Here is a 21,085-nt window from a genome sequence, read left to right as displayed (position 1 = left end):
CGTTTTAAATCTTAAAACAGGTTAAATACTTAATAATTATTTATTCTTTAATTCACACGACAGAGATTGCCTTAATACTCCCCCGTCTTAGGCATTGATTTATTTTTGATTAAAATATTACAAAAGCACGTCCAATCAGGGGCGAACCCACCTAGTGGCAAGAGGTGGCGGCCCCTATTCCAAACACTGGAAAATCGGTTTAGAAGATGGATTTTCGCTACGCCAAATATTGTTGAATACTCCCTCCGACCCAGACGAAAGGTAACATGGTGAAAAATGGGTTATTTAAGAAAAGAGGTAAAAAGGAGGGGCAAAGATGGAAAGATAAGTGAGTGGGCCACATAGGTAGTGGGTATAATTAAATGGGTTTAGGTGAGTTAAATAAGGAGTTAGTGGGTGGGCCACATGATGACATTTGTGTAAATATGAGGAGGGTATAAGGATTATATTGTCCAAAAATATGCCATTTATAGTTTGTTACCTTTGGTATGGTTCGTCCATTTTAGGTAACTGTTACCTTTGGTCTGGGTCGGAGGGAGTAATAGATAAGTAAATGTTATCTCATTAAATGTATAACAAACATCTTGTGGTTTAGTGGCAAATGCTTTGATTTTTTACCTATTGTCCCAGGTTCGAGTCCCATTACATACATATTTCCTCTCGTTTTTTGACTGAATATTTGAAGTTATTAACTTATGTATTGAATTACATTTAATAAATTATGTATATTTTTTTTTATTTCAAAATTTATTAGTATTTATAGGCTAAATTTTTGTTTTAGTAGCTTAAACATTAAATCATAAGCTCACCTCTACATACAATCATCCACATATTTTGATTTTTTGAACTTTCTTCCCGAAAACGATGTGAAATATGACAAAGAAATAGAGGGAGACTTTGTAAAATGAAGAACATAAAAGGGTAGCAATTATGGAAACACAAAATCTCATTTGTGACGGCACGTATCCGTCACTTTAGAGTAACGGATACCATTTTCCCTAACAAATGACCCAAATCAAAAATTCTAAGGTCCACCGGGTGTCAAGAATCTCGTACACCCTAGCCAATGAGATGCATTTGTTTTTATTTTATTAAGATTATGTTCAATTATTTATGGAGAGTTTATTTAATTCTAATATTCTCATTGGGTAGGGTGTACGATGACATGGTACACCCGGTATACCCAAGAATTTCTCTGACCCAAATAGGGGAGAGAGGGAATTACATGGGGTGCGCTTTTTCACCTTGTCCCTCCTATTCGCTTTGTAAGTGGCATTATCCGTCACTTACTCCGACCCGTCTTCCCGCAAAGACTAATTGTTATGAAAAGGTGTGAAATGATTGAGTAAAAAGTCGTTTGAATGGTCAAGCAGTATGACGAATTGACGACTTTGTTACAACGTGTCAAGATTAATATTTTAATCCTTAACCGGCCAAATAGGCACATGTTAGTTTATGCAAGTGGATGACATGCATGATTCAGGGTTAGACCGTATTATATAAAGGCTTAGACATAATCCTTGATTTTGATTAACCAACATAATTAAGGCCCTCAATATCAATATTCAACCACCCACTAAACTACTACTCAACTCTCCCCAGGTATGCTTCATATTCAACATCTTTTTTCTTCTTGGTTCTTATTTTTCCATAATCTCCTATTAATCCATTAATTCAACGTTTTATTCTTTTGAGGTTATTTTATGGGCATTTTGAGCTTGGAGGTATTCAAATTTTATCAATCTCATCATTATGATATTTTAAAAAAAAATCAACAAAATTATTAGATTGTCATTTTGGACGATTTCTCCCTTTAGAAAATTAAATTTAACCTTAAGGCCAAGAAAGAACGTATGTGAATCGTGTTAAGAGTTCAACAAATTCATATTCGTCAATTCAGATCATTTATTTACCTTTTATATTTTTTTTAGGGTAGTCAAAGGCAAAACGAATAATTTAGACAAACGGAATACAAAATTAATTAACGTGAAAATACGGAATATAAACTCTCTAATAAAAGTTTTAGTTAAATTTTAGAATATCTAAATTATCTTATTTCATACTCCATTGTTTAATTTGGCTCTCCAAAATTTTCAGCTTTTTGTTTTCACAAATTCGCATTCAAGAGTTAAGACGGGTATATCTGTTTTAAGCCTAAACTTATCAAATAGTTAGCATAAAACAAAAGCAGAATGGGTAGGAAAAACATAATAAATTGTCTTACTTGCATAAATAAGATGATACTTAACCCGTTTTAATGTTATGACAGATATATCCATCTGAACTCTTAAGAGAGACTTGCTGTGTGTTTTAAGCTCTAGATCTCGAATCTAGCTCTAAATTCCACATTTAACAATTGCCCATCTAAGTGCTAGATTTACCTTCTACAACATGTGAATATTGGTACAAGTGTTTTCAGAAACCTAATTTATTTATTTCCTCGAATTTTGCAGTTTCGGAAACAAACATTTAGCAAATCCATGGACATGTCTTCCGGAGAATGGTTAACTGACTTGGTAATAACTAATAACCATGCTAATTATTAACCTAAATTAAACAATCCCTAAACACCCATTAATTATCCTCTTATCCTCATAAAATATTCAATAATATAGTCAACGAATCAGTAACTAACTGTTTAATTAATTAATTTTTTCAGGGAAATGAAGATGCAGCTAATATAATCCGCCATTGTCAAATGATGCTCAACTCTAATGCAAACTTGGATGAATTTGACAACTTATTATTATCACAACAACAACAACCCACAGATTTGTTCTTCAATAATGAATCTAATGATATCGCACTAATCACATCATTAGAAACTAATAAACCTCTAAAACACGGTGTTGTTAAGGAGATGAAGAGCGAAAACGATATTAATTGGAGTTCTTACACTTCATCTAACAATTCTTGTGAAAGAATCATATCATTTGGGAGTTCGGAGATTGATAGTAAGAAGAGTATAAAGGGTGAGGATGATTTGGGTAATTTTGAAAGTGGTATTACAAGCAATAATGCCCTAATTAAGAGTACTCATAATAATAATATTCATATTCATAATAAGTGGAACAACAATGGTAAAGTTGGATCAACTTCCTTGTGTTCTCAAGAACATGTCCTTGCGGAGAGGAGGAGACGAGAGAAGATGACGGAGAGATTTGTCGCTCTTTCTGCCCTAATTCCCGGATTGAAGAAGGTACTTACTTTTCTATTTGAATCTTCCATTGTTATTGTTAAGGTAAAGGCAGACATAATAGTAGTTCATACTGATAGATTTCGATTATGAATAGTACATGATCGGAATAATTTTACCAGTTAAGTTAACTGGCATCTTCGTATGTTTACTAGCCCTGCAATTTGAAATGGAGCTTCTTAGCGCAGCATTCAATTAATCAAACGGAAGTTTTCACAAGATTTAACATCAGTTTAGGATGTCAAAGTTTACCCTTCAAATCGCTTTCTAGGAATTTTGGAATGCAAGATTGGATTTTCTATAGAAGATACGAGTATCAAATTTAGCATAATAATTTGAACAAATCAATTCTCACAAAAGAAAAGAATCGATTCAAATCACTAAATTAGTAAAACTTGGATATTTCTTCATTAAATTCCACTCCTACACAACTGTCAAGCTAAGTGATTTCAGAAATTTGGGGATCCTAAAAAGTTGTCTACTGTTATTTAATAGCAGGGACGGACCCACTTAGTAGCGGATGACGGCCGCTACCCCAAACATAAAAAAACAAAAAAAAAAATTGTTTAGAAGACCGATTTTTGCTACCCAGTTATTGTTGAATAGTAGATAAATAAATATTGCGGAGTGTTCCATTAAATCTTCAAGAAATAGCTTATGGTTCAATGGTAAAGACTTTGGTTTTCCACCAATTGCCCCAGGTTTGAATCCCTCCACATGCATATATAGACTATTTTTTTTCCCTTAGTAATTACTTCCTCCGTCCAACCTATATGGTTAAACATGCTTTAATTTTCCCTCACAAAATAACGGAAGTGTAAACATATTACCGAAACAGAGGATATTAGAGAAAAATATTATATATAATAATATTATATCTTACGATTATAATATTATTATCTATAATAGAGGGAGTACAATACTACATTAACGGAAAAACCATTAGAAGAGTTCAGGGGTCATATCGGTGATGTAAAGCTGAAAGAGCATGGTCATAAGTGTCCACTAATTATAATAGTACGAGGTAGCAACGTTGTTTTGGAGAAAGAAGAGATGGTGCATTCTTCAAGTGGGGTGATTGTATACCACACAATAAGTGCATTTTTTTCCTGGAAGCCCATAATAAAAACTCTAAAATTAATCGTGTTTGATGGGGAGTAGTTTTAGGATGAGTGACCTTTTGGGAAAGTTTCTGGGATGCGCATGAGTGAGTCCAAAATGCGCTAAAAGACCTGTGTTGATCTGTGGGGCAGGTATACAGCCTGACGAGCTACTACAAATAACCGCTCCCAACCATTGGTTTGGGTCGAGGGGTTACAAGAGAGATAAATCTATTTGGAGGTGTGGAGGAGGAGGAAAATCATAGATAAAAGTTGTCTTAAGCATGTTATTTTTGATCAATATTGAAAAATTGATCAAAACTCACCAAACTTTAAGCATAGGTAGTTTTCGAGCAAATATAAATAAAACAAAAGGTAGTGGAAAATAAAAAGAAATTAGAATAAGGTAGTCTGATCTTTTTACAAGTACTTAGAAATATTAGATAGTTTTTGGAAGAAAAAAAACACCAATAGTAATAATATTTTTCTTTTTCTTTTTTCTTTTGGGCGAATGACCTTAAATTAAAACACACAAAGTTCGGTTGGTGGATCGGGGTTAGCGGCTATTAGCAATTACAAAGTCAATCGTACAAGTCTCAATTACAAAAGGGGGAGCATAATCTCAATCAAAGCAACCATTATGCAAGCTAGTGTCTTTAATGGCAAAACGAACAATGACATCCGCTACACGATTTGTCGATCTCCTCTCAAAGATGATCTTCAAATGAGGTAAGCCCTTTAATAGTTCCATACACTCAAGAATGATGTTAGTAAATGGCCACAAGGAGCGTCCAGTTTCACAATAGTATTCACAACATTAATACAATTCGAAACAATCAAGACATAGTTCCCAAAAAGACTAGCACAACGTAACCCTTCTCTAATGGCAAACACCTCGCAAATGAAAGGTTAGGGGTAAACAAACGGGTAGACAATCCCCAAACCCAAGAACCAACACTATTTCTCACAACACACTCAACACTAGCGGAAAAAGAAGAAGAGGAGAAAGTCGCATCTACATTGATTTTAAGCCAATCATGCGGGCAGGGTCCAGCTACTCGGGTTGGAAGAGGCAAAGGAGGGGAGGAAGGGGTGGTGGGAATACGTTGGTTAATTAGCATACACCTAAGCTAAGGCTTGAGCGGAAATGGTGTTATGGAGATACTGGGGAGATAGGATAGAAGGAGAGGAGAAGACAAGATCACAACGACGAAGCCAAAGGCGCCAAATAATGAAGGAGAAAAGGGTGCTCCAAGAAGGACAAGTAAAAGTACAATTGTCATGGATCCAAGGTTGGAGGTCAAGGGAGAAGAAGGAGTCCTTTACATTGAAAGTAGCTCACAAGCTTCTAGCCAAGCTACAATCTCACAGGATGTGGAAGGAGGATTCGGGAAGGGAAGGGCTAAGACAAAGGGTAGAGCGAGAGGAGGCAGGGAGGGTTAGAGAAAGGATTTGGGTAAGGAGATGATCGGGGTGGACGAAGTCAAGGGAGTCATATATAGGACCACAACCCATTGGATATGATAAGAGCTTAGTTTAGCATCAGCAGATTGTAATTAAGAGGACCAGAAATGGCATTTCTAAGGGGTCTTATACTACACCACGAATTATTCCGTAAGTAGATAGAAGATCCATCGCCAACGGACCAGGTAATGTGGTTCTTAAGGATAGGCCATCCAGTTCCAACATTTTTCCAAATGTGGGACTAGATCTAGAGGAGGGGATTGAAAGGGGGGAGGTATTTGCTTTTAATAACCCGGGAGGCAAGGGACGATTTATCAAACAAAAGCTTGCAGCTCAATTTGGTGAAGAATGCGTCATTTAAAGGGCGAGCAGCTTTGATCCCAAATCTCCCAAAGGACAAGGGATGAGTAACTAAATCTCAGCTAGCAAGATGGAGCTTGTTTGAAGACTTGTCAGACCAAAGGAAGGATCTAGTGATCTTGTCAATGTCAATAAGGATAGAAGAAGGGAGGCGGATACACTGCATGATTATTTTTTTCTTCTGCATAATATTTTTCTTCTCCTTCATATGTCTCTTTTCACACTTACTATCTCCTATCTCATTTAATAAGTATTATTGTTATTGTTTTCTTTTTTTTTTAAAACAAACCACACTTACTCCAAAAATCGTGTAATAATGCACTTCATATGTTGTAGTATCATTTATTCACCTTTGTATAATTTGTGAAGGGTATTTCAATCAAAGGTAAATAAATGATTACGACTAAATAAATGATTACGACTAAGAGAGTATCATAATGTGCAACTTATTATTGCAAAATCGAGGACTAGTAATGACCGATAATCAGTACGACTAAACCGTCGCCACGTTAACATGCAGAACGGAACTCATTGTTCTCGCTAACTTCACTTATGGCACAACACAATTTTTTTTTTTGGCTATAAAGATGCGTTATATAAAGAAACCGAAAAAGTTCAAAGAGAATATCAAGGAGGGGGGTTGGGAGAGGGAGGGGTTTGAAAACCCAAATCTCGATTACAAATTAGGTTTACAAATTCGGAGCAGTGTCCCAAGGGAATGATCCATTAGCTAAGCTTCAGTATTTGAGGCAGCGTCGAGCAAGAGTATCATCAACTATATTTGAATAGCGTCTATTGAAGATGATCTTAAAAGATGGAGACACTCTTAAAGGATTCATACACTTGAAGATGACATTAACAAGAGGACAAAACAAAAAAAAGGACATTAATAAGACTAACAGTCAGAGCTAACCACAAAAGGACGGGGTAAGGAGCTACCGAAGGCAAGACCTTCCCTGATGACAAAGACTTCAGACGCTAAAAGGTTAGGAGTAGGTCGTTTACAAGTCTAATAATCTAAAACCCAATCTCCATTCTAGTCACGGAGCACTCTCACCTAATACCACATAAAAAGAAGAAAGAGATAAGGATGCATCCACATTGATTTTAAATCTCGGTCTATTAGGCAGGGACAATGGGGTACGGACAATAGAAATGGACTTGGAAGGAGGGGATAAGGAGGAAGGGGTAAGACGGACGGTGCATGGTAAGGTGTTAGCTTGAGTAGAAACCCGGACCCAAGAATTAGTCGAAAGAAAGATGATGTCTAACCACTGAGAAAGGTGAGGGGTTTGTGTCATATTTAAAAACCCGAGAATTTCTTCGACCACAAATACAAAAAAAAAAGGAAAGAGAAAAGAGTGCAGCAGAAGGGACAAGAAATGTATGTTGATATTTTTAAGATCCAAAACTAGAGGTTACACAAGTAGAACCAGGGAAGAGGGGGGGGGGGGGGGGGGGGTTGAAGAAGTTCCAAACGCTTCGAGAAAAAGAACACTCATGGGGAATATGAAGAGAATTATTAGGGGTGTTATTGGATGTTATTACACAGGTCACACAATAGGGGTGAACAGATATGTTTCTAGAAAGTAGAGTGACACGGCGAGGAAGACGATCCACTAAACAAGACAAAAGATCTTGATTTTAGGTTGAGTAGGGTTCTCCAAAGCCAATCGATGACAGATAAAAGGAAGGGAGGAAGTAGCGGGGTTGATGATAGAAAGAGCAAGGCTAAGGGAAAATGAGTTATATATTTAAGAGGAGAGAGGAAGTGACCAGGTTGGATTGTGAAGAGGAAGTTAAAGGGGTAGACAAAATGATGAGGGATAAATTAGCTGGAATCGGATAGTGAAGAGAGTCCAGGTCCCAAGCACTATATTTAATAATGGAAGTGACTAGCAATTGAATCAAATTAGTTCGGGTCGAGTGGGTGGTGGTGGTGGTAGTGGTGGTGGTGGGGTGGTGGTGGTGGTGGTGTGGGGGAATAAAGAACATTCCTCAAAATTCCCTTAAAATTCCAAGAAGGGACCACACATCAAACCAAAAGCTAATATTCGAGCCATCCCCAATGGCCCAAGTGCGAAAACTATGAAGAATATGCCAACCTTTCCCAATGGTTTTCCAAATGTGAGAACCAGAAGAGAAGGAGAGAGAGTAATGCCTATTTAAAGTATACTCAACCTTAACATCGAAAGCATGGTTAATAGAAAGACAACTTCTAATACCAAGCCCACCTTTGGCCTACGACTTATATATTAGTAACTTGACTATAATTAACCATGTGGATATTATTAAAGGGGAAAGTCTTATCATACCAAATGAATCCACGAATAATTTTATTCATTATACAAAGGGATGAAGTATGAAGGATAAGACATTGCATGATATGACAAGGTATGCTACTAAGAGTGTTATTAATAAGGCATAGTCCACTAACATTTGAAAGAGTTTTGCATTTCTAGTTGGCAAGTTTGAACAAGATTTTATCTAGAGGGTTTATTAGTCAAAAGAGGAAAACCAAGATAATAGTCCACTAACTTTTGAAAGAGTTTTGCATTTCTAGTTGGCAAGTTTGAACAAGATTTTATCTAGAGGGTTTATTAGTCAAAAGAGGGAAACCAAGATAAGTGCCAAGAGAAGACGAATGTTTCATGTTAAAGGCGGTTTCAAATGGAGTATGGGCATATTCAGGGGTGGTGGGGGAGAATTGGATTTTGTTTTCTGAAAATTGATCTTTTGCCTCCAAGTCTAGGCAAAATTGGAAAAGAATATTTTGAATAGCAAAAAGATTGGTCTCAATGGTACTACCAAAGAGGAGAATATCATCAGCGAAGAGAAGATGAGAAAAAAAGCCCCTCCTTTAAAAAGAGGGAAGTGGATCCAATCATTACCGATACACGCTTGTTGGATGAGAAAGGAAAGGGTCTCCGTGCAAATTTTAAAGAGGTAAGGGGGAGGGGATCGCCTTGATGAATATATCTAGTGGGGGTGAAGAAGTGATAGGGGCTCCATTGATGATGACTTGGGTAGAGGTAGAAGAAACACAACTCATAATAAGATCAATGCTATCCTTATCAGCAATGCAACTTTTGGCTAGACACAATTGGATAAAATCTCATTTTAATCTATCAAAAACTTTCTCAAGATCAAACTTGATGGCCAACCACCTAATATGGTTCTTTAAGGACTTCATAGAATAAAGGATCTTCATAATCCAACACATGTCAGTTCGAGCATTTCTAGCATCATTCATTTGCATCTTGGAACCTTTTTTAAGAGGACACTTATACGAAGATTACTCTCAAAGAACACGTTTAACTGTCGATTTTTTAGCACATTCGAAACAAGAAAATAAAACAACTTTGTTGATTCCAAACCAAAAAAGAAAGTGAACTTTTGGATAATATTATCAATCTCTTTAAACACTTAGAGTAATTGCAATGGGAGGTTTTTGTATTGGGTTTGTAAACAAAAACTTTTAGAAAAAATTTATCCCGTTGCAAAATAAAGTTTGTTTTTAAAGAACTTTATTTAAAGTTCTTCCATTGCGACAAAAAATTTTTAGTTATTGGAATTGTCAAAATCTAACGTGACAAATCGTTATTTTGGGGTGTCTCGGTCAAAGTCCTTTCTATTTTAAGAATGAACTTTTGATCATTCTTATTCAATTTGTTCCAAAATTTTTAGTTTTCCTCATTCCTTGGAATTGTCAAAATCTAAAGGACAAATCGATAACCAATTAATAATATACTTCCCGCTTGAAGAATTTTAGGTGGAAGTCTCACACAACAATCATAACTTTGTGTCTACACCCACCCCTCTCACATAATACACTTGTTGGGATTACATCTCTCCCAATCTCCCATACCAACAGCAAGCTACATAACCCTTCATGAATGAGGCTGCTACTATACAATACGAGTTACATGCATCTGTATAATCCATTATTTATTTATTTATTAATATAAATATAAATACATGCAATTAGTTCATCTCTACCATACAAAACATATTCATGCGCGCGTATTAAATTTTAGTAAACTTGAGTTAGAAGACCTAATATTAATTTTACTAGGTTAGACCCCGTGCATTAAATGCACGGCTTATAAAGTTTTTTTTTTATTTCTACTAAATTAGATATATAATAATGTTATTTCATTAGTTATTCATTTTTCTCATCATTGCATTTTAATTTGAGAAATAAAAAGTTGAAATTGAAAATTAATTAAAAGAATTGAGTAGCATGTTGAAATGTATTTTTGTAAATAATATTTTTTTATAACGCAAAGCTAATAATTCCAATTTATAAATTTTCTCAATTTTTTGTCTCGGAAGTAATTAAAACGGTTTATAATTTTGTTTCATACATAGTATCAGTCAAGTCATTCTCAAATAATAGAATTAGTAAAATATTTAGTAAATCATAGTTTGATACAATTTTTTTATTAAAATATTTTAATTAAAAGATTATAGATTAGAGTTTAGTTAAAAAAATATAATTTGTTGAAAAGATTAAATTTAATGAAAAGATAATAAGTTAATGAAATAAATTATTATAATTATTAGTTACCTTACTTAGTTAATGTATACATAATTTGTTATTACCTACCTTATTTAGAAAGATGTTTTTTGGAGAAATATTTGTGAGAATGCCTATTTATTTAGTAAATAAGAGATTGGTCTAAATGATTAATTACTTTGGCTTTTATGCATCGTTCTCAACTCTTTCCCCTTTCATACAACATAGCTAATCAAATCATTTCTTTCTAAAAATAAGATAATTAACTAATGAAATCAGCCAAGTCTAGTTATTTCTCATCTCGATTCAATTTGGCCGTAAGATTAATAAGCACGGATGTAGACATGTAGTCCAACTAAGCTCAGCTATTTTTGTTAAAAGGTTTTTTCTCACGTATGTTCTAAGAGCGCATATAAGTAACCTAAAAGTGAAATATTCACCATATATTCTCATCAAGTATTCCAATATACACATTTTTAACATAATTAGTAAGAATATCTCGTAAATCTTACCATATTAGGTTATTAATGTATGCCCTTAGAGCACACATTAGAAAAAACCGTTAATGAGAATTTAGTTCACCCTCTTTCAATATATTCCTCTTAAACTCATCCCCCCTACCACTAAGAGAATAAAAATTCTCAAAAGTTTTCCCTCCAAACTCCACCTACTTAAGGAAAGAAATAAAATTTTCCCATTAAACTATATTCTTTTTCTTAAAGCATGATTTCTTTATATTAAATTCTAAATTATAATTATATAATGTTTTAATCAAAATAAAATTAAAGGGGTATAAAATTATAAAATACAAAATCGTTAATTTTTCTTCGATTTGACTTGATGCATATACTTAAATTGTATAAACCAATAAAATAATATTACTAGCTACGTGAAAAAAACTCATTAAGATAATTTAAGAAAAGATAAAATAAAATCATTAATTTTATGTTAAAAAAAAAATATTTCATGACATACTACGTAGTTTTATTTTTTTTCTCATATTAAAATACAATTAGGTGAAATATAAAAAATTGAAGGTATAAAATTTGGAATAAGTAATAAACTAAAAAGTAAAAACTCTATAAATACCACGCAATTGCGCGGGACTTATACTAGTTAACTTCAACTTGATAAGGCTTGGTTAAACTTAATCCAATTTAGTTTAGGCTCATTTAATAAATCCTAATTATACAATATTGAATAGGGTACAATTTAACTATGGTGATTTTGACACATATTCTCATTATTACTACATCTTTTACATGTGATACTGTGATAGTATTAAAGTTACTGTTTTGATAAATCAAACATTGCAAATCATACATTAATATTCATTATGTATTTCGAAATAATGATTTATGACAGAAAAGGATCAATCAGAGCCAATGTGGGAATATTTGGTTGTCAAAATAGTGACTTAAAAACATTTCACATATTTAAGAGACGATTTTTCATTCAAATATCACTGTTTTTGTATCCCTTTATATACTTTCTCGTAATCTTTTGATCATTGATCGTGACTTAAAGTGTCTTCTTCATTTGGTAGGTATTTTCATAATGAGCATACCCATCTATGGTAAAAATGTGATCAATTTTATTAGAAAACTATTTTATATTTTACCATTTTTACTTTTGTTTTCATACATACGTACCTATAATGTTATTTTTGTTTTTATACGTATGTACCTATAACTTAGTAGGAGACGGTTTCTGAAAAAACTTATCTTATTTTCTTATCTAGTTAATTTACATGTTGTAGATGGACAAGGCATCAATACTTGGGGATGCAGCCAAATATGTAAAACAACTAGAAGAACAAATAAGAAAACAAGAGGAACAAGTAGCAAAAAGAAGAGTTGAGTCAGTTGTATTGGTTAAGAAAAGTCATGGAGAAGTTGACTGTACATCTTCATCTTCAGATGAAACTCTAACTCCTGGACTAGTTGACATTGAAGCAAGAATTTCTAACAAAAATGTGTTAATTAGAGTCCACTCCCAAAAAAAGGATGGGCTTCTTGAATTTGTTCTTAAAGAGATTGGTAATCTTCACATGACTATATTAAATTGCACCACTATGCCCTTTGGAAGATATGCTGTCGACATTACTTTGATTGCTGAGGTACGTTGTTTTCAATTTTTAATTATCACAAATTCTCCTTGTCACGCGCTTTTTTCGTCACAAATTGTGACGGTTCTATATGTGATCATTTTTATGAGAAAATGTGACCATTATTTAATACTCCATAGATAACATTTTATGTGTGCTTACTTTGTATATATCATAAAGTGATCACATTTGGGGCCGTCACAAAAGAGACAAACTGATTAATTATCTATATATATGGTGAAGTTTGTTAATTAAGATGAAAATAATTTGAGAAAATTTTATATAAGAGAATTTTTCAAGGGATCGGGGAAGACGACATATCTAGAAGTTGCGTTTCTATTAACTTTATATAACAAAAAAAAAAAAAAAAAGATTGACTTTAATGCGTCGGGGCTTATGAACTAAATTAGAAAGACTAATCTTTAGTTATGTAAAAACTAAACAAGTCCTAATTAGAACATTCGCATAGGGCGGTTATTGAGTTGAGTTGCCTCAGCTCGTTAATTAAGCCCTCGAAATCAGATTGATTGGTCAAGGTTATGCTTGAGATCGGTCAAATTAAGCTCGAGTTAGTTGAGTCCCAATTGAGCTGAGCTGAGCTGAGCTGAGCTGAGCACGAGCACACTAAAGCTCAAGTCGAAAGTCAACAAGGGCTTCATGTTGGAAGTTGGAAAACTGATTACTCAAACCCTTATTTTGATAAATAAGTTGCTTGTCAAGATTTCACATAAGATTTATGATGTATACTTAATTCTAAAGAAGATATTATCCGAGTATATCTTAATAATAATAATTTTTGTTTGCATAATAATAATAATGCAGATAATTGATGATAATAACCTAAGCATGACGTCGAATGAGATAGTGAAGCATTTAGGGTTGGCTCTTCAACAATTCACATCTCTGGGAAAATAACACTGGGACCCACTTCCATCAAGTTGTGAAACAGTGGTGGGTTGCACTCCGATTATCTCCTCCGTTCATTTGTCTAATGTTGTTAATCGGACGGTCCATTTTCTTTTGTCGTCTTTTGACTAATTGCAGTTGGCTTGCATGTGTTATGTATATTTTCTTCCTGAGGAGAGACAAGGCCTGATTTTTTAATCATATTATATTCGGTTTTTCTATCCTATGCCCACTAGGCATAGGATAAGAAGCTAAAATAGGAAAGTATTAAATGTATTTTTTGTGAAGAAAATTAAAAGTGATTAGATATTACAATTTCCCATGAAAATATCATTTAATACTTTCGATTTTTGGTTTATTATCCTATACCTAGTGGGCATAGGATAGAAAACCCTATTATATTATTATCCTGATTATTTTAATTAATTATCCTCGTGCTTAATTTTTAATGTAAAGAATCTATAGTGGAATCTAGTGGTGGTTTTTGTATTTTTTCAAGGAAAATGTATCTTTCACCCTCTTCTGCTTGGTTTTTAGCTCATTTGTCTAGTTACTGTTGATTCTACTTTCATGGGTTTCTTGATGGATTTATCATTTGTTTAATCTTGGAGTGTAACCCTTGTTTTCGTAAAAAATAGAGGTTTTTATATTAAAAGAAAATCATAATTCATTTGATCCGTAACTAGTTATTTATGAGTTTGTGACTTCTTAAGCATTATTTTGATTTTTGTCTTATCTATCTATGTGAGTGGTATTTAAACCGCTATAAGTTTCTAGCGGATATATCCGTCATAGGGAGACTTATTGACTAGGCTAGTTGTTTATACAATCATTTCATTGTAAATCAAGTTTGCATAGCTAAACTTTCCGTTTCAACCCGTATTGCTCGCTATACGAAAAGTATATAATTTTCGCCAACTCTACCCTTCACCCAATTAAAGAAACATTTTGAGTATGTTTCATTGTTTATAGTCAATAGCCGAGTTAAGAGCACAAAGAGGCGCTGAACTTTCAGTTTGTTTTGTAATAAGGATATATACTTTCCCAGTTTAGCACCGAGGACTTTCACTAATGGAGGTTACAGAAGTCGTTAGAAGTAAACCTGGTAAACGGGTCAATCAGGTCTGTTAGAATAAGTGTACATATCATGCCTTATTTGTAGCTTATTTGCTTCCTAGTTTGTATATGATTTAGTCAACTAGAATCTCATGTGATTAGGAAATAATATTGAATCCCCATGTATTTATACATGCTCATAATTCGATGAAAGGAACGATTAACTTTCAGACATAGTATCAGCTTCTAGGGTTTAATCGATCCATCGCTTCCGCTCTCCTCTTTCGTTTCAATCACGGCGGATCCACTTCTCCCTCCCGATCTCACGTCACAAAACTTGACCTCAAGTCACCATACCGTCATGCCTGAAACAAAAGCTTCCTCTTTTCACCCGGCACTTGCCGTATCTAATATCAAGAATCACGTTACCGTCGTTCTCGGGATGGATAACGACCAATATCCTTTGTGGGTCTCACTCTATACGAATCATGCTAAATCGAATCGAGTGTTGCATCACATCGTCAAACCTAAATCTGGTGGATCAAAGGCGCCAGTCACAGATGACGAAAAGGAGATGTGGGACGTTCTTGATGCAACGATCCTTCAATGGATCTATGCTACGGTTTCCGGTGACCTCCTCGAGACAATTGTTGAAGAAGATTCCACTGCCATGGCTTCTTGGCAGCGAATTCGAGATATCTTTAATTTCTCGACAATCAACATTCCTGGGCAGTTACTCTCGAACAAGAGTTCTCCCACACCGCTATGACGGATATTCACAACGCCTCCTCCTATTGTCAACGTCTTAAAACGCTAGCAGACCAACTGAAAAACGTCGATTCCCCTGTCTCTGACACAAGGCTCGTTCTTTAATTGGTCTCTGGCTTGTGTAGATACCTTATTACAGGCTTTCAGCACCTCTCGCAAACCACCCGGTGATGATTGAGCCGCATGTTTGGTACACGGAACGATTTATGACACTTCGTAAGTTTATCGTCAAGTGATAGCTCAAATACTTGTGTCTACCTCTTGGTCGTCATCTACGCGCCATTACGGTCGTTTTGACAGTAATTAGAGTACATTTGGAGTCCGGGTCAAAAACCATCTTCATTTTCTAATAAACCATTTAAAATGCTGAGTCGGAATGTTCTGGAATATTCCGGATATTTCTATTCCATAATTTTAATCTTTTCATCTTTGGCAAAATATATCCCGAAATCATAAGGAAGTTGAGATCTACCGCAATTCCATAACAGAAACGCGGAAAATCTTTCTTCCGCAGGAGGAAACTTTTGGGGAAAGGACGCAGCACCTGCTGCGCCTCTTGCAAGGGTCGTAGTGGTTGCTGCGCCTCTTCCCAAGCTCTTTTCTGCGTATTTTCAAATCTTTTCGAGATTTGTTTCCAAAGTTTTACCGTAACCCTAATTCCTCCGTGTGATTAGTATAAGTATAAATAGGGACCTTCGTTCCTCATATTTCTCACGCGAGTGTCCGCCCTTCTCTTCTCCCTTAGCATTCTAAGACCGCGCTCTTTGCTTATTGACGTTTACGTGCTTGATAAATCAACCACGTAAACTCAGATCTTTCTGAGTACCAGTCTCGTTTGCATGACCGACCAATTTGACCAACTCCACTTCAATTAATCAAATCAATTTAATCTAAATCCTCTTACGAGGGCACTTTCATCATACATTCGAGTCGAGCAATCACTATCGTTAACTTAGTCAATCTCGTTTTGTCAAACATGTAAGTCTGAGGGTGTAAATCCCATATTTTATTATTGTATTTTATTATTGTATAAATTAATGTAAGGTTTACGCCGAAAACATTTTAAAAACCGATTTATAAAACCCTTTTATCAAACCTATTTTCACGGACTAACAGAGGACATGCGTCAAGAAGAAACGCAGCAACTGCTACGCCCCTTCGAAGAGTCGCAGCAACTGCTGCGCCTCTTCTTGAGGCTGCCGCAGTTTCTGCCTTTCTTCTTCTTCCTTTGTTCTTTGTTGATTCGTCTCTTTTTCCGTCTTTTCCTATTTTCTTCATATTTCCACTCGCATAATTGTAATACATAATTCATAATTATTTATCACCCATAATTTCCGACTTAAATCCCTAGTAATCAATATTTGCGGATTTTCGTCATTAAAATCAAACTCGGATTTTAGAGATTCGATTTGTTCATATCAAGTCTCTGGAATTCGTCTTTTGTATATTTCATCTGTTTATCATCATCTAACCTCATTAATTTGCATAAATAAATCTAATTAATTTGTACTTAGTTTATAATTCACCTTAGTTAACTATGATTAATTTTCATTCGTTTAAACTTGTTTCTTTATTGCTTTTATGACCGATTCACATGTAAATAATCTGCTAAATCACTTTTACTTGAGTCGAATATCAATAATCGATCATTAAAATTACCAATGAACACTAACAATATGCAGTTTCGGCTTTACAGCCAGAACTCCCCTCAGGAACAGACGCAGTGACCACTGCGCCTCTTCCAAGGGACGCAGCATTGCTGCGGCTTTTGCGGGGTGATTTCTGTCTTTGAACTTCCGTTCTTGCGTTGACCTAGTATATTAGTTTTACGTATTAATCGACTATTAATCGTAATATTACCACTAATTTGTCCGTTTTCTAACCTGAATTATTTTCCTTTTCTTTTCTAGAATTATCCGTTTTAAACGTATTTTCGACGTAAATCATTGAACCAATGTAATTATTGTAATTTTAGTTACCGTATTTTATTTATTGTACTCTTTATTATCATTTGTTTGTTTTCACATGTAATCAACCTTAAATCCCTACTTCGACCAAATAAGTGCTAAATTACATGTTCACCGACTTAGTTAATCTTTACATGCTAGGTTTAAAATGATGGATGTTGCATTGCATGCATATAATCGACAACATATCAAGTAGGGATAATTTCCCTAATCATTAGTAGATGCCGCTATCGAGGCGGGCGAGATTAGGTGTTTGATCAAAAGAGTTTCCTAATACGTACCCTCACCCCTTACTCCAGATCTCTGTGAACATCCGTGTTCATTGGCATCCGCAAGAGTCATTCTAGACATAGAATGCTTAGGGTAACGAGTTCTTAGCGTCTATGTCATTACTTTGTGTCTTGACATGACGCGAAGTATTCGAACGGTTTCCAATTTTCCACAATAAATTGGTGGCGACTCCACAAATGCAAACGCTTGTTTTCCCTTGCGCCCCCGTGGGCCCTCTTGTCCACAGTTTGGTGACTTCGCTGGGGAGTACTACACTTACGTGTTGTCAAGGGTGAAACTTGAACAAGGTTAGGGAATAGTTTATATGAGACAGTTGTCGATTTTCATTACTCGATCTTCTTAGATCGTTTTTATTCGGCCTTCCTAGGCCCAACCCATTCGACCAATCGTCCCGTATGGACGGTCCAAATTCTTATCTGGGCCTAAGGATGGATAGCGATTGACGTCAACCATACCATGATGCTTACTCATGTTTGTATCAAGGGCTTTCATTACTCGAGAGAATGGACTACGAACCGGCCTTACTCATGTTTGGCACGGACCTCTCTACAGACCCAGGTTTGATTGCTCGGTATGGCTACCCACCCTTTTAAGCCAAAACTCTTTAAATGCACTCAGCATACCGCTATAATGCCTGTTTGAATGCTTGTATCATATGTGATCACCATTTTCTAAACCAAACCATGACGAATTTTGTAAAATCAAAAACCTTTTTCAAAATGTAAATATTTTCGAAAATGGCCCAAATTAGCGCAAAATGAGTCGAACCCCTGTCCAAATATCGAGTCAAAATTCGGGCCTCAAAATCCATTTCAAAACCTCACTTCAAGTCAACACTCCAACAACTACACTACAGTTGACTAGGACAAACATTTCAAAACTTTGTCATTTTCAAACCTCACTTGACACAAGTGGCACACTCCCACTCCACACTCCCACTCCACAATTTTAGTCTTTTCTTTGAGTAAGTGTGCTAGAGTGGTCGATCGTGTTTTGATTCGTCGTCGATCTCATATCCAGTTTCCAAGATGCCTGAAGCTAGTACCACAAGCGCCAACAGTCAACCCGAAAATAGTAATGATGAAATCCTAGCTGCGCTCGCTCGTCTCCAAACAAGCCAAGACCAAGTTTAAAATCGCCTCAATACAATCGAGGGCCGAATTGTTGCTGTAGAAACTAGGCTACCTCCTGCAGAAGATGAAGTTCCTAGTGAATTTGTGAATGACAACCTTCCACCCTATGTTGGACAAGCAAAAATCAACCCTCTAGTAGGTCTTACTAAAGCTGAAAAGCGACTCCAATACTTGGAGGAGCAACTAATGTACCTCAAAGGAGATGATATCTATAGAGAAAACAATCGCAAGTAGGAGGCCGTGAGCGCCAAATTACCAACCAACTTCAACATGACTGATATCCCAAAGTTCAAGGGACATGAAAACCCTTTGAACCACATTCGTGCTTTCAAGGACTACATTTCTATCAAAGGCATCAAGCCCGAGATGTTCTTAAGGATCTTTCCTTCATCTCTCGACACCATTCCTAAGCAATGGTTCTATTCTCTAGAGCACAAGAAGATTGCCACCTGGGATGACGCCGCAATCGAGTTCGCTAAGCAATACGTGGATAATGCTGAAATCCAAGTCAATATGCGCACTCTAGAGGTTCTTACCCAAAATGAGAAATAAGGCTTCACCGGCTTCCTAAGTAGGTGGAGGAAGACTAGTACACAACTTGTCGAGCGTGCGGATGAAGCTACTCTCGTGGAAAAATTAAGTGGATAACTTAAGACCCATTTATGCAAATCACTTGAGGTACTAAAACATTAAGACCTTCAAGGACTTAACTGTGCCAGGGACAAGAATTGAAGATGACATCCGTAAAGGACTCTTGTCCAACATGGTAGGTCGTGGATATCAAGGCTCAACAAGTCGTTCTTATGGCTCTACTAGCAAGACTGATGAGGTTAACCTTCTTGAATCATCAAAGAAGAATAACCCCAAAGGAAGTTCACCAACATTGGCGACACATATTCCAATGCTTTGAAGAGGTTGATGAAACAAGGTAAGCTCCAACCCATAGGGCCTACACCTGATCCAGAAAAGAAGTCCAAGTTCCGGGATGAAAATTCATACTGCGAATATCATAGAGGTAGGGGACACGATACAGAGAAGTGTTACAAGCTAAAGCATGTCCTTCAAGATATGATTGAAGACGGTCGCCTACCCATACCTCCGGGAGGTAAGCCTAACAATACCCAGAATCCTCTTGGAGTTCTGATAATTACAAATGAAGAATCTAACTTAGATTGTTCGCACCTCATTTCTCCAATCGAAGATGAGATCCATGCATTAGAAGATGAGGGGAGTTATTCCACCATTTCTCCTACCATCGCCGACTTTGTTACATGGGCACAGAGTGTGAATAGACAAGTCTCAGAGCTAGAAAATGTAGTAGCATCCCTCCGCAATCCAAACACCATACCTAAGGAGAGCATGCCACTAAATATCTCTCAAAATTCTACAATGCAAGAAGTGGTAATCGTGGTCGATAGCCTAATCGATCAAATAATCCACTTAGAAGCTGAAATCATCAGGTTGAGAGAACTTGCTACAGTCAACGACGTATGAGTCGATGATGATGAAGACGAATACCTCATCGAGCACTACCTAGTCAAGATTAGTGAGGACATAGTCAAAAATAGTGAAGACCAAGATATAGACCACCTTACTCGTTCAGGGCGTTCATATCAAAAAATTTCTCAAAATGGTCCCATGGCCAATGGTCCAGTTACTAATACCAACGTCGTCACACCAAATGATGGCGAAGATACATCTACCGACCACTTGCTGAAGCAACTACAGAAGACAAAGGCTGATCTTTCAGTCTGGCAACATGTTGCAAGCTCATTCCCTCATCGCAAACCTCTACTGCAAGCCTTGGCTAAATTAAACGTGGCACATAACTCTACACCTGATGACGTAGTCAACATGGTCTTCCAAGATTCAACTAAGCTAAGTAACCCGGTTACTTTCTCAGATGAGGATTTACCACCTTTCGACGTTATTCACAATTTGGCTCTATACATTACTGTCATTTTCTTAAAGAAGAATGTACCAATGACTTTGGTAGATGATGGCTCTGCAGTCAACATCATACCATTAAAAACGGCATATAAGTTGGGCATGAAAAAGTCGGATTGGACCCCTACTAACCAAGGCGTTCGTGCATATGACGGTACATGACGTAAAGTAGTAGAACTAGTCAACCTCACCATAGACACAAGGCCGATTGAGCGAAAGGTTAACTTTCAGATAGTGGATATCGAAGCATCATTCAACATACTTCTAGAAA

At 36.0% G+C, this 21,085-nt stretch overlaps 2 protein-coding genes across 2 annotated transcripts; both read left to right on the top strand.

The window, feature by feature from the left end:
* Positions 1 to 1,534: 1,534 nt before the first annotated feature.
* On the top strand, positions 1,535 to 13,961 carry LOC141638254 (transcription factor bHLH18-like). Its single transcript, XM_074447661.1, has 5 exons — positions 1,535 to 1,602; positions 2,454 to 2,516; positions 2,660 to 3,199; positions 12,399 to 12,758; positions 13,569 to 13,961. The coding sequence occupies exons 2-5, from the start codon at positions 2,481 to 2,483 to the stop codon at positions 13,659 to 13,661; spliced, it is 1,029 nt and encodes a 342-aa protein (XP_074303762.1). The 5' UTR covers positions 1,535 to 1,602; positions 2,454 to 2,480; the 3' UTR covers positions 13,662 to 13,961.
* Positions 13,962 to 15,069: 1,108 nt separating this feature from the next.
* LOC141638458 (uncharacterized) lies at positions 15,070 to 15,477 on the top strand. Its single transcript, XM_074447872.1, has one exon. It carries the CDS (start codon positions 15,070 to 15,072, stop codon positions 15,475 to 15,477), a length of 408 nt encoding a protein of 135 aa, XP_074303973.1.
* The last annotated feature ends 5,608 nt before the right edge of the window (positions 15,478 to 21,085 follow it).

The sequence above is a fragment of the Silene latifolia genome, unplaced genomic scaffold (genome assembly GCF_048544455.1).
Source record: "Silene latifolia isolate original U9 population unplaced genomic scaffold, ASM4854445v1 scaffold_20.1, whole genome shotgun sequence".
Taxonomy (NCBI): domain Eukaryota; kingdom Viridiplantae; phylum Streptophyta; class Magnoliopsida; order Caryophyllales; family Caryophyllaceae; genus Silene; species Silene latifolia.
This window is presented reverse-complemented; position numbering and strand designations above follow the sequence as displayed.